This window comes from Staurois parvus, unplaced genomic scaffold (assembly GCF_062004578.1).
Source record: "Staurois parvus isolate SC_StPar_1 unplaced genomic scaffold, SC_StPar_1.0 ptg000715l, whole genome shotgun sequence".
NCBI lineage: Eukaryota > Metazoa > Chordata > Amphibia > Anura > Ranidae > Staurois > Staurois parvus.
Genome location: NW_028318511.1, coordinates 1,356,733 through 1,374,498, shown reverse-complemented (window position 1 = coordinate 1,374,498; position 17,766 = coordinate 1,356,733). Strand labels below are relative to the sequence as shown.

Sequence of the window (17,766 nt, the reverse complement as noted above, 5' to 3'; positions counted from 1 at the left end):
TGAACACCCAGCGATTTTGCAAGTTCTCCCACTTAGAAATCATGGAGGGGTCTGAAATTCACATTGTAGGTACATTCCCACTCAGAGACAGAATTAAAAAAGAAAAATTCAGGAAATCACATTGTATGATTTTTAAAGAATGTATTTGTCTTGCACTGCTGAACATAAGTATTTGAACACCTAAGAAACAGCAAGAATTCTGGCTCTCAAAGACCTGTTACTGTGCCTTTCAAAAGTCCACCTCTACTCCACTCATTAATCTAACTTAGTAGCACCTGTCTGAGCTCTTTAAAGACACCTGTTCACCCCACAGTCAGTCAGACGCCAACTACTACCATGGGCAAGGCCAAAGAGCTGTCAAAAGACACCAGAGACAAAATTGTGGACCTCCACAAGGCTGGAAAGGGCTACGGGGCAATTGCCAAGCAACTTGGTGAAAATGGATCAACTGTTGGAGCAATTGTTAGAAAATGGAAGAGGCTAAAGACGACTGTCAGTATTCCTCGGACTGGGGCTCCATGCAAGATCTCACCTCGTGGAGTATCACTGATAAGATAGGTGAGGAATCAGCCCAGAACTACAAGGGAGAAGCTGGTCAATGACATGAAGAGAGCTGGGACCACAGTTTCAAAGGTCACTGTCATGGTTTCAAATCACTACGCCGTCATGGTTTCAAATCATGCATTGCACGGAAGGTTCCCCTGCTCAAGTCATCTTATGCCCAGGCCCATCTGAAGTTTGTCAATGACCATCTGGATGATCCAGAGGAGGCATGGGAGAAAGTCATGTGGTCAGATGAGACCAAAGTAGAGACCAGTTGTCGTGTTTGGAGGAAAAAGGATGAGTTGCATCCCAAGAACACCATCCCTACTGTGAAGCATGGAGGTGGTAATATCATGATTTGGGGGTGCTATTAAGGAGAGGATGAATGAGGCCATTTATTGTGAGATTTTGAGCAACAACCTCCTTCCCTCAGTCAGAGCATTGAAGATGGGTTGTGGCTGTGTCTTCCAACATGACAACGACCCGAAGCACACAGACAGGATAACCAAGGAGTGGCTCCGTAAGAAGCATATCAAGGTTCTGGATTGGCCTAGCCAGTCTCAAGACCTAAATCCAATAGAACATCTTTGGAGGGAGCTGAAACTCCATGTTGCTCAGTGACAGTCCCGAAACCTGACAGATCTAGAGGGGATCTGTGTAGAGGAGTGGGCCAAAATCCCCGTTGCAGTGTGTGCAAACCTGGTAAAGAACTACAGGAAAATGTTTGACCTCTGTAATTGCAACAAAGGTTTCTGTACCAAATATTAACACTGATTTTCTCAGGTGTTCAAATACTTATGTTCAGCAGTGCAAGACAAATAAATTCTTTAAAAATTATACAATGTGATTTCCTGAATTTCCTCACTGAACATATTTTTAACCATTGGTAAGGAGGACATTTTAAAACTCTAGGGTTCAGCAGTAGGAACCACTGAATGCAATGCTGGATAAGGAGATGGATACTCCTGGGAGAGTCGGTTTCTGAAGGGACACACATGAGAAAGCTGGGGGGGGGGGGCTGCAGTAATAGGTTCTGAAATAAATGGTACGGATTGACCCCTCTTCAATGGACATCAGCGGGATAACCTGGAACATAAATGTATTTATTGGGATTTTATGTGATAGACCAACACAAAGTGGCACATAATTGTGAAGTGGAAGGAAAATGATGAATGGTTTTCAAAATTTTTTACAAATAAGTATCTGAAAAGTGTAGTGTGCATTTGTATTCAGCCCCCTTTACTCTGATACCCCTAACTAAAATCTAGAGGAACCAATTGCCTTCAGAAGTCACCAAATTAGTAAATAGTCTACCTCTGTGTAATTTAATCTCAGTATAAATACAGCTGTTTTGTGAAGCCCTCAGAGGTTTTTAGAGAACATTAGTGAACAAACCGCATCATGAAGGACAAGGAACACACCAGACAGGTCAGGGTTAAAGTTGTGGAGAGGTTTAAAGCAGGGTTAGGTTATAAAAAAAAACCAAAAAATTCCAAGCTTTGAACATTATACAATGTGATTTCCTGAATTTCTTTTTTTTAGATTCTGTCTCAGAGTCGGAATGCACCTACAATGTGAATTTCAGACCCCTCCATGATTTCTAAGTGGGAGAACTTGCAAAATCGCAGGGTGTTCAAATACTTCTGTTCCTCACTGTAAATATTTAAATTTCTATAGTCAGGCCAGAGTTCTAATTTAGTTAATGTGGTATCAAACATTTATTAGGTCTGGGGATTTGAAATCTCCTTTCTGCAGGGATGACAGTACGGGCTAGACAGCTTTAAATTGGTCAGCACAGTCAAGGTGCCGACCAGTCAGAAGCTGTCTAGCCTATACTCGTCTGCAAGGAGAGGAGAGAAATCCACGGGGATTTCAAGTCCCCAGACCTGTGAAGCAGCCTTTCCTTGTGTGACAGCATGGGATCGGTGCAGGGAGGTTTCTCTCACCGCTTCTGTGTGAATTCAGGCTATGAAAAGCCTGGGTTCACACAGGAGCAGTGGGAAAACCGCATACAATTTGGACAGGAATGGCACTGCATTCCTGTTCAAATCACATGCTATTATTTGCAGTGCAATTTGCGTTCCTACATTTTGTATTGACGCAAATCTCCCCGCAAAGTATCAGCGTGTACTTGATCGAAAGTATCGGCACTTGTACTCGCCAATCAAAAAACCGGTACCAGTGCATGCCTACAGCTTACCAATTCTTTAGATGTGATGGCTGCATTATGTTCCTTTTGTTTGGCTTTCTTTGTTCTATTTTCATCTGCTGATTCAGCCAGTAACTGCTGTTTTTTAGAACGTCAAGCTCTAGCAGAATGTATCAGCTTACACAGATGAGACCATCCATTTACCACTGGGCAGGGGTGATTCAAATGATCAGACTTTATTCATGTATAACCTTGGTCCCAAAAGGAAAAAACTGTTTGTGGAGACTGATTATAAAGTGTTAGCTGGAGTTTGCCCTCAATTTGTTATTTGTATTCAAATCTACTAATACCCTTAAAATATAACTAAAAGCAAAACTTTGTTTTTGACTTTTGGACAGAGTGGAGAGGGATTAGACCTTGTCAGTTTTTATTGCTGTCTGTGCCCTTGTTAGGGAGATTCACCCTCTCTATTTGTCCTGTTTACCATTATCACTGCAAGTAAAAGAAAATCCCAAATTTTGGGACATCCCCAGAAAAGTAAAAGAGGTGAAATCTTCAATGGGGACACTAGTTCTGGGCAACCCCAAGGAATTCCCCTAATTCCCAGGGATTTTTCTCACTTCCTGTGTGGCTATGGGGCAGGAAGTGAAGGGAAATCTCAGCAATGGAACACAAATCTGACAGGAGTTATAACCCTCCCTTGTGCTATCCAAAATGAAAAGGGAAAAAAAAAAACAACATTTTGCCTATAGTTGTACTTTAACACTCCCATCTAAGACAACATCAAGAGACCACAGGAAGTGCTGGTTATAACAGCAGCAATGTGGGGTAGTTAACAGTAAAGTGTGCAGGCTGTGCTGAGGAAAAGGCACTCTTACTGAGACATCCTATTTACCGCCTACGACTGCTTGAACGCCTTAAGATAAGCCAAGTTAACCTTTAACATCAAGTCATATGCACACCACACATAAATGTCAATTACCTAGCAATCGTATGGTTACCTACCTGCACCACAGTGATGCTGACCCGGCCCATAGTCCCCATTGATCCTGTATATTGTAGCTGCTGTGCAGCCTGGGCATCCAACTGGATTTGCTGTTGCTGTTGGGTGGGTGTGATGCGCAGGAAGTCCTGGGGGAGATCACCAATAAACACCTGCACACACAAAAAAAGGAAGGAATATTATAACAGTTGTGCTGCACTGAATTCACTACAGGCAACACTAAGACAAGAGCAGTAATAACATAGAACATACATATCTAGAAACTAGCCAAACTCAAGTTTAACAACGACTTTTCAAAGGCTGTCATGCACTTCGAGTACAGCTCTTTGACTTCGATAAAATACGTTGAATAAAGCAAAAGGATGGTGCTCTCTGATCAGTTAATTTGCCTTCCAGTGTTGGGCCCTGAATTTAATAAATGCAAGTAGCAATTTGGATCTGTATCTTTTTCCTTTTCCATGGCTATCATTCTAGAGTCAGAAAAATCACCTAACTCCGGCAGGAATAAAACTCTTTAAAGTCATACAGAATGTCTAAAATTCTATAAGAAGATCCTTCTACAAATAAATCTGAATATTGTAAGGAAAAGAACAAGAACGTGTAGTGCCTTACCTTTTCTTCATAAGAAATAACTGATACGATGTGACTAAATGAAAAATGTATGCAGTCCTGCCCTGCCCCACAAGTGTAAGTAGCTTCAGGTGACGCTCTTGGCATTAATGAATCATACGGCAACATTACCGTACTGCACTGATAGCAGAATGATAAAGAACATGGGGAGGGAAGGACAGCATTCCTTACTGATCAAACACCAAGTTCACATAAGCAGAACATTCTCTGAAATAAACAGAAGAGGGCTGGGTAGACAAGTTCTGGCCTGTAGGACAGCTTCAATTATTCCATGACAGTGAGCAAACAGTAGTAAACCAGGATAATTTGGGAACACACTTCCACTTTGATGTATCATTCCACCTTTGGCTAATAAACTAACTGCTATCTCACGATTTCATTAAAGATTCAAGTGGGCAAAGAAAAAAAAAAATTGTAAAGTATATGTAAACCCTCACCTTGTAAAACAACCCATACAGTTTAAAATAAACCACAATTAAACTCTTTATCCGCAGTAGACAGGAAATAGTGGGGCGCAGTTCCAAAGGATAAACATCCATGTTTCCCTAAGCCAACCTGATCCAAGCCATCTTTTTTCTTCTATTGCAAGACTGAAAATAAAAGCTTTTTGCTGTGGACATTATTTTTCCTTTGATCAGCATTTTACCGTGGTAGAAAAGTGGACCTCCGCTTTACAGAAACAGATTCCAGGCCCTCATGCCTTTCATTTCCTTTATAGTCTTTTTTCCTAACACAGTATGCGGGTCAAGTTTACAACCAACTGTAAAGCACTACAGAAAACTGTGGCACTGCATAAATAAAGTTAATAGCAACACTTAAATCTAATAAAAACCAATATGCCCCGAGGGGTTGTGACTTGCAAATATAAATATGTGCCAATAGAAGAAAAGAGAAGAATGCAAATGTGTTTCCTCTACGTTGTGTTGCAAGATATGCACTCAGAATTGTCACATTGTCTGGGATTGGCACATGTGACCTCACTCATTGTACTCAGGTAGACATCTGCCCATCTACAGACCAGCTAAGGTCAATGCCACACTTGCAGTTTTGTTGGTTGTGAATTCTTGCTACACAATGCAGGAAGAACACTCACATGCTTTCTGTTGCTTCCATGCCAGATTTCAAAAGGTAAGCTGCTAGTGAGAGAATGACACTTTGCTCATTTAACTGGTGAATGAGCGACACAAGCAAGCAGGGGAATGTTTCACTGCCGGAATAGGTCAAAGTAATTCCAGCCAGTGTCAGGACCACTACTCTGTCACAAGTGTGACAACTCTAGTTTAAATCAGATAATTGCTGAGAACAGCACTACTTAACATATAAACGCAGACTCGATATGTAATCATGGATGAAACCATGTACATTCCAAATATTATAAAAAATGATACATCGTATAATTTGCTTTTTATCTGCTTATAAAAACACACTTACACACTGTGTGTGTGTGTGTGTGTGTGTATGTATATTTTATATATACACACACACACACACACACACACACACACACACACGTATATACACACACGCACGCATATTGTGAGTAAGGCCTTCAACTCATTTAAAATGACGTCTGAGTTGTCAGTAACTTGCTCATCTGTAGCAAGGACAGCTTTTGCCATTTCTGAACATGTTATTTGCAATGAAACCACTAGATGTCCCCCTTGTATCACATCCATAGAAGTAGAGGTCCCAGAGCATGTTCTATGTTATCTGTCTACATGACTTAGAAGACCCATTTGCATAGGTACACTCAAACTCTGGCGGAATAAAAATATACCCAATTTGACACAATTGCAATTTCAAATTTTGTGCATATGGCAAAAAAAAGCACACATGCGATGGTAAAATTTTCTTAAACTGCTAAAAAGTTTTTAAAGTGCATAGATATTGCAAGAAAAAAAAATGCAAAGAAACACAAATACAGGACAACTATACTTTCACAAAAAGAAAATAAAATTAGACAATGCATTTTGCACAAAATGTTTGTCTTTAACCTGTAACCTGCCCCCAACAGAAGGATTGGATACTGGAGGAAAAAACAAGAACCTGTAGCCTGACCCAGGGTAACTCTTCCTACTACCTGCATGACACAGTTTTGTAGCAAAACAGGACAAAAGATAAAAAAAAAAAAAAAAACACGACAAAAAGAGTTGTACCTGTGTCTCTCAATAGGCTCCAGAAAGGTTTAATGGTGACAACAAACGTCTATTTTCTTTCTTGATCATTGTGAGATAAAGGAAGTTTAGCCTTTCAGAATGTCCAAAAGCAGTCCAACCAAGGGCTGGGCAACACAGCAAACAATTATTAACAGACCCAAGAAAGAACAACAGGCAACTAGATACTGTCTGCAGCTAAAAGTGCCTCCTGAAGGACATTATGCTCAAACCTGGCATCAGATAGGACCGAAACATCCACCTGGTACAACCTGGAGGATGTTTGGACAACAGACCATGTGGCAGCCTTGAAAATCTGGGGAACAGGTGCTTGATTCCAAAAAGCTGAAAGTGCTGACAAACCCAGTGAAGTGTGCCTTGTCAGAAAAGAGCAAAACTAGAGATCCTTAAGCTTGAATGATGGTCTGTGCAGCCCTGAGATAGTGGAACGAGAAGCTGGGGCACGCTTTCAGGGTCCTGCAGGATGACAACGTAATCAGCGCTTCTGAAAGAAGTGCCAGCTGGGAGATGGGCCTGCACAGCCTGTACCACATCCAGACAGTTCAGAGAAACTGTCTTTCGATGAACCAGATAAAAGGGATGGGAGAACAAGGTCTTGATTTGCAATGAATAGCAGAAACTAAGGCTGGCCATACATTATACATTTATCTTCCAATTTTCTGCCCAATTTCCTTTAGATTTACCTTCAACTGTGTAGTACAAGGGCCTGCCTAGTTGGATACAACTGAAAGTGTTGTTTAGGTTTGTCCTCCTATTATATGGTTTTTGGCAAATCTAAACCAAAAATCTCCAGATATTTGTATAATGTATGGCCAGCCTAAGGCTACGTTCACACTAGCCTTGTCAGCAGGCATCAGACAGGTGTTTGGGAAGCGTTTTTAACTCTTCTCAAATGCCTCTGAAAATTTTGCACATGGCAGCACAGGGAAGCGCTAGCTCGCATCGCGGCAAAACTGACGCCTCTGATCGAGTCAGGAGGAGTTGAAGCCTCCCATTCAAGTCTATGGTGCTGCTCCGCAAACGCCTGGCTAGTGTTATCGGTGCGGTTGCGAGGCGTTTGCGGAGCGTTAATACCATTTAAACTTCATTATAGGAGTTTGTGGTGCAGATTTAACACTTGGCAAACACCTATCAACCGCCTCAAAACCACGCATAGAGCGTTTTGGGAGCGTTTGTGAAGCGTTTTAAACGCTCCGCAAGCACCTAACGCCTGTCAAACGCTATAGGGGCATTTGGCAAGAGTTAGAAATAAAGTCAAGTGTGAACGAGCCCTAACTTAAGCAAGAGACGGGGTGCTACATAGGGAACCCCCTGTACAAAGGTCTCAATCAAAAACTGGGAAACCAACAGCCTCAAACAGAATGAAAACGGCAGACACGTGATCCTTGATGCTGGTGCTCAAGAGGCAAATGTGGGTCTAAATCCAGCTGCAGAAAGCTCCTCGGGTGGAAAGTTTTTACCTTAATGCACAGAATGCATTAAAAGTATTACTAAACCTACAAACAGTAAAATCAGTCTGTACTGTATATGCAGTAAATCATGCTTGTTATACTCCGTGGAACCTAAAGGGTTAATCCTCTGCATTGTGTAAAAAGACTGATCCTGTCTTCTCTGCCCCTCCTCTTGTTGAAATGACCACCTGATACAGACTGAACCTGTGGTCACATGCTCAGTTTGGTGTGTATTGCTATAGAGGGTTTTTTTTTTTTCTTGGGAAGGTGCATGTGATCAGCACAGGGCCAATCAGCACTGCTCCTAGAGCAGAAAGAAAACTCCCCCTACAAGCTTTAACCAGTGTTATGCTGAAATCACAAGACTGCTATACACTGCTGATAAAAAAAGGTATTTATTTATTATATATATTTATTAGTTCATATTTACTAAAATAATTGCATTTCCATGTTCTGTGTACTGTGGGAGACCAGATATAGTGAATGCAGGGTCCTGGGTTTAGTAACACTTTAAAGGTAAAAAATCTTTTGACTTTAGAACCACTTTAAAATGCAAGTTCACCTTTTCAGCAGAAAATGGATGTGGGGTAGGGATGCTCAACATTTTGAAGAGCAACAGCCACTTAAAGCGGTACTAAACCGCAGTAAAGGGGGAAAAAAAAAAAAAAAAAGTCCCCTGCAAGGCAATGTCATAATGTGCTTGTATGCATCACATACTAGCACATTATGTAAAACTTAACTTAAAATGAAGCTCTCCAGTGGCGTGCGGTCATCGCTGTAGAGGCTTCCATCTTCACCTGGCTTCCTTCCGGGTTTGCGAGCTCCGGCTGTCTGACAGGCCAGGCCACGATGACATCACTCCTGCGCATGCGTGAGGGAGTCCCGGGCCACGGCACACAGCTCTGAAGGACTGGCATGGATATGCCGTTCCTTCAGAGAGCATGTTCCAGCTTAAAAAAGAGAATATCTCCAAAAAAAAAACTGTACACGTTTAGGAGATATTCATTTTACCTACAGGTAAGCTTTATTATGAGCTCACCTGTAGGTAAAATAATAAAAAAAAAATAACAGTTTACTATCACTTTAAGTGTTTGGGTAACTGGCCACGGTCCACAATGAAATAAAATGGTTCATAATTTACATTTTTTTTTTTTTAATAGCATAATTAACATTTTCCTCCTGCAGCCACTGAATGCTGATGGAAGGGAGAGAAGGAAAAGCCGTCTTTCAGTGGTTACAAGAGGAAAATGGAGAGGATCGGTTCCTCTACATGTCGCACCCGCCACCCATTCTGCTTTACTGCACCGCGGGTGAAGGAAAACACTGCAGTTTTCCTGCACCGCAGGTGCATCACAGAACACCTGCAGCTTTCCTACGGGTTAGCTGCACTTTGCCATAGACTTCTATTATATCTTGCAGGTAAAGTGCACTTTCAGAAAGCGCACCAAACCTGCAGGATATAACAGGAGTCTATGGCTCAGTGCAGCTATCCCACAGGTGCACTGCTCTGCACCCATGGATCAGTGTGAAAGCAGCCTAAATACTCTGATGCTCTGAGATGGCAGGTTGGCAAGCACAGATCGCGATCAACGGTTGCTGACCCTGGACATGCACTTCCCTGGTTTGAGGTCAAAGGGCCACATCAGAGAGCTCTGCAGGGCCACAAGTTGAGCAACCCTATTTTAGGGTGTTCACTTTTTCATTTCAAGAGGTGATCTAACCCTTTAAAACTTCAGTTCAGAGTCAACCTGCAGCACAATCCATTAGTGAAAACAGGTTCAGAACAATCATAAATAAAATGCTCCCTGGCAAATTAAGTGAACAAACAGTACTCATCTCTCTGACACTGCAAATCTGTAGCATCTGAGACAGAAATCCCTCTGCAATAAAAAAAATAATATATATTTATATATATATATATATATATATATATATATATATATATATATTTTTTTTTTTTTTTTTTGTGAGAAGTAACAGAATTATGCTCTTGATTCCACACCAGAAGAGAGGAAATGTTCAGATTGAAAACCTGTTTTATTATTACTATTATATGGGCACCTATTTAATTTTTCTCTTAATATTCAAATATACATATTTCTGGAGAGCTCTGCAATGTGAAATCTACAAATACTTATCTTTACCTGCAGTCCTTTGTAGCCACCAAAGGTATCCATGTACAAACCATCCATCATTTGGCCAAAATATGCCAGATTGGGAGATGACTAATATTTATTGGTAGCACCTACTTATTATTTCACTGGCTATAATTAGCTTGGAGGGCTGATTCTCTAGCCAGTCACGGATCAGGCTGACATAGATAGTAAATATACTGTAAATGTCCTACCCCCAGACTGGGTAGTGGTTGCAAAGGGAGATAGCAGGGGGGGCTGGGCTGGGGAGAGCAGACTGCGGGTACAGGAGAGGGAGGGACAAAATAACACAGGATTAGTAAAAGACGAAAAAGCAAAAGAACAGGGGCTGGGTGCTAGGGCACCAATGAAAGGAAGCAGGAAAAGCTATAGTAATCTAGAATGAAAGATTTCTTGCCAGTGGTTAAACCGCAGGAGTCTCCACAGAGTCACCCAGGTTGTGTAGCCTCTTGCATATAGGCATCGGTATACACAAAGTATTGCCAGGGTCTCCATGTGTTACAAAGTCTCTTCCTCCTCCAAGTGAAGGATAGCTGCAAGATCCTCCATGTCTCCAAGTTCGTTGACTTTGGAGAACCAAAGGGATTTCGAGGGTAGATGCTGAGACTTCCAACATAAAGGAATGCATGCCTTAGCCATGTTCAGAAGTTGAATAGTGAGGGAGGCCTTCCATTTCTTGATAGGGCACTCTGACAGGTGCAACAGAAATGCCGCAGGGTCTCCAACTAGCCTAACATTAGTCAGTTGTTTGAAAATACCGGTCACCTCTTCCCAAAACGGCCTCATCTTCGAACAGTCCCAGAAGACATGCAGCATTGAACCTTCTTCAGCGCCACACTGCCAGCTAGGTACCTTGGAAAAGATACAACGTCAAAATCTTGTAGCTGGTCTTCTGGACCTTTGCAGCAACAGAATACCTCTGTGCAAGGTGAAGGATTTTCTCCTTCCGGAAATCCGGAAATTTCATATTAAGTTCAGATTCCCAAGAGGAAAGAAAAGCAGGAACAAAGCCTACCACTGGTCAAATCAGAGCAGCAAAAAAAAAAAAAAAATGAAGAGGCTGCGGTGGATTGGCTCCCTCCTGTGGCAAATGCTCTCAAGTTCCGTGAGACGACGACAGATACCCGGGGATCAAGATTGCGGAAATGACAGAGTTGGAGACTAATCCAAAAGTCATGGGGTGTGTCCGATATGGTTGTTGGTGCAGGAGAGCTGGCCATCAGGGCATTGGAAATCGCAGAGTTGAAGGTGGCTGCTGGACACCAGCCACTGGAACTGGGGGTTTCAAAGTCCCGGCTCAAACTCCAGGTTGCCAAGGATAGGAACCATGGGGATGGAGAGACAGAGGAGCAGCACAAGGTGTCCCTAATGACTAGCAAAGTGCTACCAAGGGTGGGATGGTCACTGAGATCTTTTGGGAAGGGACAAGTGATCCATAGCCAACTCCTTGCTATCAGAATCCTTCAGCTCCACAGTTACCCAATGCTTCGCCTCCGCAAGGCAGGGGCAATCAACTAGCGAGATGGGCTGCCCTATAGTAGGTCTGGACATCCGGGAGGCCAGAGCCTCCATAAATCTTTGGGAGGTGAAGTAACTGCAGCCACAGGCAAGCTTCCCAGTGGAATATACAAACTCTCGAAACAGATAAAGAATAGGGAGAGCTTGTAACAGATAAAGCACTCTAGATAACAGGGTGTTTAGGGCATTACAATGGCCGAACCAGGTTAACATAAGTGAATGCAAGTGGAGTCTATTAGCTCACATTTTGAGCAGGAGTGGTTTTGCTGTGTAGAGCAGTAGGATCTAGTGTAATACTGACTCCTAGCCAAGGGACCGAATCAGTCACCCGCACACCAGCTCTTAAAGAAAGGATTACTCTTCTGTCAGGATCAGGGCTCCCAACAGGGATTGAATAGCTCTATTTTAGTGGAACTACTCCCAACCAGTACTGGCAAACCAAGCCAACACATTTGTAGCTGTAACTACAGTGTATACAAAACCAAAATCACTATATTTACAACACCCTTTTTACAATAATATGGTTTATTAAGGTTGTCACTTTATTCCTTAAACGCTGAACACGCATGGTTTATAAAGCAGGGATGGGGGGGCCGGTCAGATCTTAACATATTACACCCTGAATATGGGTGTAACATGTAACATGTTACAAAAGGTGAACTTATCCTTTAACTAATAAACCTATTAGTAGACCACCTGCAATAAAGACTAGTAGTAGAAAACTGGTGAGTATGCTGCTGGAGTCATACACAAGGCAACATCCAACACAGAAAAGTGAGGGCCCTACAGAGCTCATTTTGAAAACTACTGCACCAAAATCGTATGAGCAGCGAGTTCAGAGGTATCAGAAGCTGGACAAAACACTTTAAATGCCTAGTGCCACACAACATCATGAAAGGACACCACAGTTTACACACCGCTCCCCTAGTACTTCCCACTTGTTCAGCTACTCCACACATTCAAGATAAGTATTAAGTCTTACCGTTTTAGCTCCAATTTTGGGCAGAAATATTGATCAAGACACAGCTCCCCTTTCTCATGTCCTTTAGTGTTTGCACTTCCTTATTGTCAAGACACGACACTTAGCCCTCTAGTCACAGCTCAGACTCAGGAATGTAGTGTAACTATGTTTCATGAAAGGTGTGGAGACCTGATGCAAATATGGGGCTGGTTCTTGTATTCAGCCTGTAGGTAAATGTACTGTGAAGTGGTTTTTCAAGTACACAAAAGAATTCAAATGTACCAATGTAAGATATACTCCGTACTAGCGGTGTAAAAAAAAAAAAAAAAAAAAAAAAAAAAAAAGTACTAGAGAATTGAATCTGATGATCAGTGCCCCGATTATCACTGCATCCCCAAAAGTGTACATCTGTGCTGCCTATCAATTACAATCTGTGCCCAGCAGTGCTGCCAATCTGTGCCACCAATCAGTACCGCCAGTCAGTGCCCATCAGTGCAGCCGCATCAACGCACATCAGTGAAGAAGAAAAATTACCTATTTGCCAAATTTTATAATAGAAACTAAGAAAAATGTTTTGTTTCCCTAAAATTCAGTCTTTTTGTTTGTTTAGCAAAAAATAAAAAACACCCAGTGGTGATTAAATACCACCAAAAGAAAGCTCTATTTGTGTGAAAACAATTATATGAATTTCATAGGGGTACAGTGTTACATGACCGCACAATTGTCAAAGTTCGACAGCGCTGAAAGCTGAAAATTGGCCTGGGCAGGAAGGGGGTAAAAGTGCCCTGTAGTAAGGATGCATCGAAATTTCGGTGGCCAAAATGTTTCAGCCGAAAACATCCCTTCAGCTGTTGGCTAAAATGAAAAAAAAAAAAAAAAAAAGCACAGATAAAAAGGTGCAGAAAAAACCCCGCCCCTCGCCCGCTGTCGCCGCCACCGCCTGCCTGTTGCTGCCACCACTGGCTGCCGTTCGGTAGTTCTAAGCGTTAACTGAGAAACCATTGATCCCGGCGCTGGGCATAGAGATGAGTGAAGGAAAGATGGCCGCCACTCATCTCTATGCCCTTGGAGAACCGGAGCGATGTCACTTCCTTTTCCGGCCATTTTTTTTCCTAAAGCACTAGATCAATGCTTTTTTTTTTGATCCAATGCTTTACATTGCAGAGGAGAGATTTGGGGTCTTTTGAGGGGTCTCTCCATAAAGAGGACCTGTCACTAATTATTTCTATCTCAAGGGATGAATGCATTTCTTGTGATAAGAATAAAAGTGATTAACATTTTGTAAAAGGGACAGTGCAAAAAACAAAAACAAAAAATAAATAGAACAAAAAAAGTTTAAAGTGTCCCCGTCCTCGCACGTAGTGGTGAACGCATACGTAGGCCATGCCCACATATGTAAATGTTGTTCAAACCACACACGTGAGGTATCGCCACAAACGTCAGAGCAAGAGCAATAATTCTCGCACTAGACCTCCTCTGTAACGTTACACCTCTAACCTGTAGAAGTTTTTAAAGCATCACCTGTCACGATTGCGGCATCAGACCCAAAGACCTTCTCACCAAACTCGTGACCGAAGGACCGGCCGATCTAAAACCGCGATATGACGTGCGTAACAATGCCACACCCAGCTACCACTACACAGCGATTTTCCAGCTAATGGATTTCAATCTGTGCCTGCAGCCTGGATGCGCTTGTTACTGGGTCGGGTTAATTACACAACTAACCCTTCACTGCCACCACCCCCTTTTGTACAGAGAAAGGGGAAACTCTCATCAAATATACACTGTAATGGTTGAAAAGTCGTCTGTCCAATACGGTCACCGCAGGCCGATTGGGCAGAGGATTAAACAAACACAGTAGCGTCTCTTTAGAGGCAGGAATTCGTAAATTGCAATTAAGTGCTTTAGAAATAGTTTGACTCTTTTAGTAATAAATCTTTCTTTCTGAAAGTGTTAAACAGGTTCAACAAAATATTTACAGAAAAATATGTAACTAAGAAATATATATACATACAAAGAACCACAGCACAGCAAAGAGATATCAGAGAGGAAGTTAAAGGGTTAAGTTACTTGTCAATTAAGCCTTAGCCATAAGCAGATCCAAGTTTCAAAACAAAGGGTCTCCCCAGGTGGTATATTGATGTTACAATTGGGAGAGGTCTTCAACTTCACTTTTTAGGCCTGCTAGCCTGTGTTTTAAAGTCTCCCAGCAGGGGGTTGGCTCTGAGTAACTGACCAATACTCTGTTTAGGGAGGGATCGTCGGGCGGACTCTGAATTAGAACCAACATCTTCATAATCCACGATATGAAACATAGGGGACAAGCTGACTTGAGGAATGTTCATTTAATTCTGGCACCTAACCTGCTAGGTTTTATGAGGTTACAATCTCCAATTCCTGGGAAAAGCTGCCTTATCTCGGTTACGAAGTGAGAAATTACATGGGCAGCTAGTCTCTGTCTCTCTTGGGGGGCTTTGTAGCTCTGGGCCCCCTGCTGCTCTACCTGCCAGTGACACTTTTAACACACACACATCTGTCACTGTGCCTCTCAGGAAGGGAGGGGGAAGGAGAATAAGGGATAAATTAATACTTTAATAAAGGGGGAATCTTGCGTCCATCTCTGATGCGCAAGTTGGCTACATCACCCATGAAGTACCGCAGTTTCACGCCATTCCACGAGCGTGCGCAATTTTAAAAGCGTGACATGTTGGGTATCTATTTACTCACCGTAACATCCTTTTTCATATTTTACAAAACAGTTGGGGGATATATTGTTTTTTTTGTTTTTTTTTAATCAAAGTGTATTTAAAAAAATATATATATATATATTTTTAAAAACTGTGCATTTCGGTTTTCGGCCAAGTGCATTTTGAATTTTCATGTTCGGTTTCGGCAGCAGAATTTTAATTTCTGGTGCATGTGGTTAATTTACACTTAGTATCCCATTACAACAAAGTAAAAACTAAATTTTAGAAAGACAAAATTTGCAAAAAGTTGGAAAAAACAGAAATATCACATTGTCTTAAGTATTCAGACCCATTGCAATGCTTGAAATTTATCTTAGATGCCTCCCCATGAGCTGAGCCCAGTTGTGGTAAATTAAATTGATTGGACACGATTTGGAAAAGCACACACCTCTATAAAAGGCCTCACAGCTGACAATGTATACTGCATCGGAGCAAAAGCCATGAGGTCAAAAAGGAACTACCTGCAGAGCTCAGAGATGGTATCATTGCAAGGCACAGATCTGGGGAAGGCTACAAAAAAAATATGTCTATTGCACTGAAGCACAGTGGCCTCCAGAATGGAAGACGTTTGGCACAACCAGGACTCTTCCAACAGTTGGTCCATCAGTCAAACTGAGCGGTCGGGGGAAAAGGGCCTTCGTAAGAGAGAGGTGACCAAAAGTCACTCTGAACTCCAGAGATCCTGTGTGAAGATGGGACAAAGCTCCAGAAAGACAATCATCACTACAGCTCTCCACCGATCTGCACTTTATGGCAGAGAGGCTAGACTGAAGCCTCTCCTCAGTGCAAAACACATGAAAGCCCGCTTGGAGTTTGCAAAAACGCACCTGAAGGACTCTCAGACTGTAACAAGATTCTTTGGTCGGATGAAACCAAGATTCAACTGTTTGGCTTAAATTCTAAACGTTATGTCTGGAGGAAACCAGACAACGCTCATCACCTGCCCAATACCATCCAGTGAGGCATGGACTGGTCAGGTATGAGGGAAAGCTGAATGGAGAAAAGTACAGAGATAGCCTCAATGAAAACCTGTTCCACAGCGCTCAGGACCTCAGACTGGACTGAAGGTTAACCTTCCAACATAACAATCCTAAGCACACAGCCAAGAAAACACAGGAGTGGCTTAGGGACTACTGTGTGAATGTCAGAGTTATCCAGCCAGAGCCCTGACTTTAACCCTAATGAATATCTCTGGAGAGACCTGAAAATTCCCCAATCCGGGTGTGCAAAGCTTGTCACATCATACCAAAAAAAAAAAAAAAAAAAAAAAAAAAAAAAAAAAAAAAAAGACTCGGGCCTTTAATTGCTGCCAAAGGTGCTTCAACAAAAAGTACTGGGCAAAGGATCAGAATACTTAAGTACATGTGATATTTCAGTTTTTTCTTAATAAATTCACAGACATTTCTAAAATTCTGTTTTCATTTTGACATTATGGGGTTCCGAGTGTAGATTAATGAGAAAATAAAACAATGCATGTACACAGACTGTAGTATCATGCTGCAACGTGACAAATTTGAAAAGTGAAGGGGGTCTGAATACTTTATGACTGCACTGTCTCACTAATATTGAAAGGATTTAGAATTCTCCCACTTTAGGATCACCCTATAGAAGGGCGGCCCTCCTGTGCAAAATCACTTATATATACACACACACACACACAAGTGATTTTGCACTTCTGCCATAGGAGGAGCGCACATGCCACCGGCGGTTCGCTTCTGCTGTGAACACTCAGAAACCGATCTACGATTACCGGGAACTAATGTTCGCCAGCGCCAGCCAACCGCCCGGCAGCGACAAAGAGCAGAGCTCTGTTCTGACATGTGGGGAGTGAAAGATTCTGTGTCCCTGTGAAGACTAGCTTTCACTTCCCATAATACCAGTGCCACTGATTGTACATAAATCACATCGCTAGGCACACACTTTGATTTGCCTAGTTGCTAACCCCTTTCCAACTAGTGTCATTACTGTACTGATCACTGTATTAGTGGCACTGGTTCCCACAAAAGTGTCAGCATAAAAATGTCCATCACAATATCGCAGTCCCACTGTCATTACTAGTATTAAATAAATAAAAGTCTAGTATATATACACACACAGCCATTTGCAGATCATAGAACTGCAAACTAATCAATATACGCTTATTGGGATTTTTTTGTACCAAAAATATGTAGCAAAATACACTTTGGCATAAATTTATGAAAAAATTTGTTTATTTTTATTTTTTATTGGATAAACATTGCCTTTTTTTTCAAAATGTCTTTTTTGTTTATAGCGCAAAAAGTTAAAAAAAAAAAAAAAAAAAAAGCAGGGGTGATCAAATACACACACATACAAAAAAAAAGAAAAAAAAAAAAAGCTGTTTGTGGGGGGAAAAAAGTACATAAATTTCATTTATATATGGTGTTGCACAGTTGCCAGTAACTGTGTAGCTGAGGTT

General features: G+C 41.8%; 1 protein-coding gene across 2 annotated transcripts in view; it reads right to left on the bottom strand.

Annotated features, from left to right (window-relative positions):
* Positions 1-17,766, bottom strand: part of TOLLIP (toll interacting protein) — a 119,689-nt gene that overhangs the window by 29,245 nt on the left and 72,678 nt on the right. Inside the window, exons 1-2 of one of the 2 annotated variants that reach the window (XM_089653534.1) lie at positions 12,604-12,750; positions 3,698-3,847 (exon numbers count right to left, since the gene is read on the bottom strand). In XM_089653534.1, coding sequence (XP_089509660.1) covers positions 3,698-3,736 — 39 coding nt within the window. In that variant the 5' untranslated portion in view covers positions 3,737-3,847; positions 12,604-12,750. Of the gene's footprint in view, positions 1-3,697; positions 3,848-12,603; positions 12,751-17,766 lie in introns of those variants that run through there. The other variant, XM_089653533.1, reaches the window with a different exon arrangement.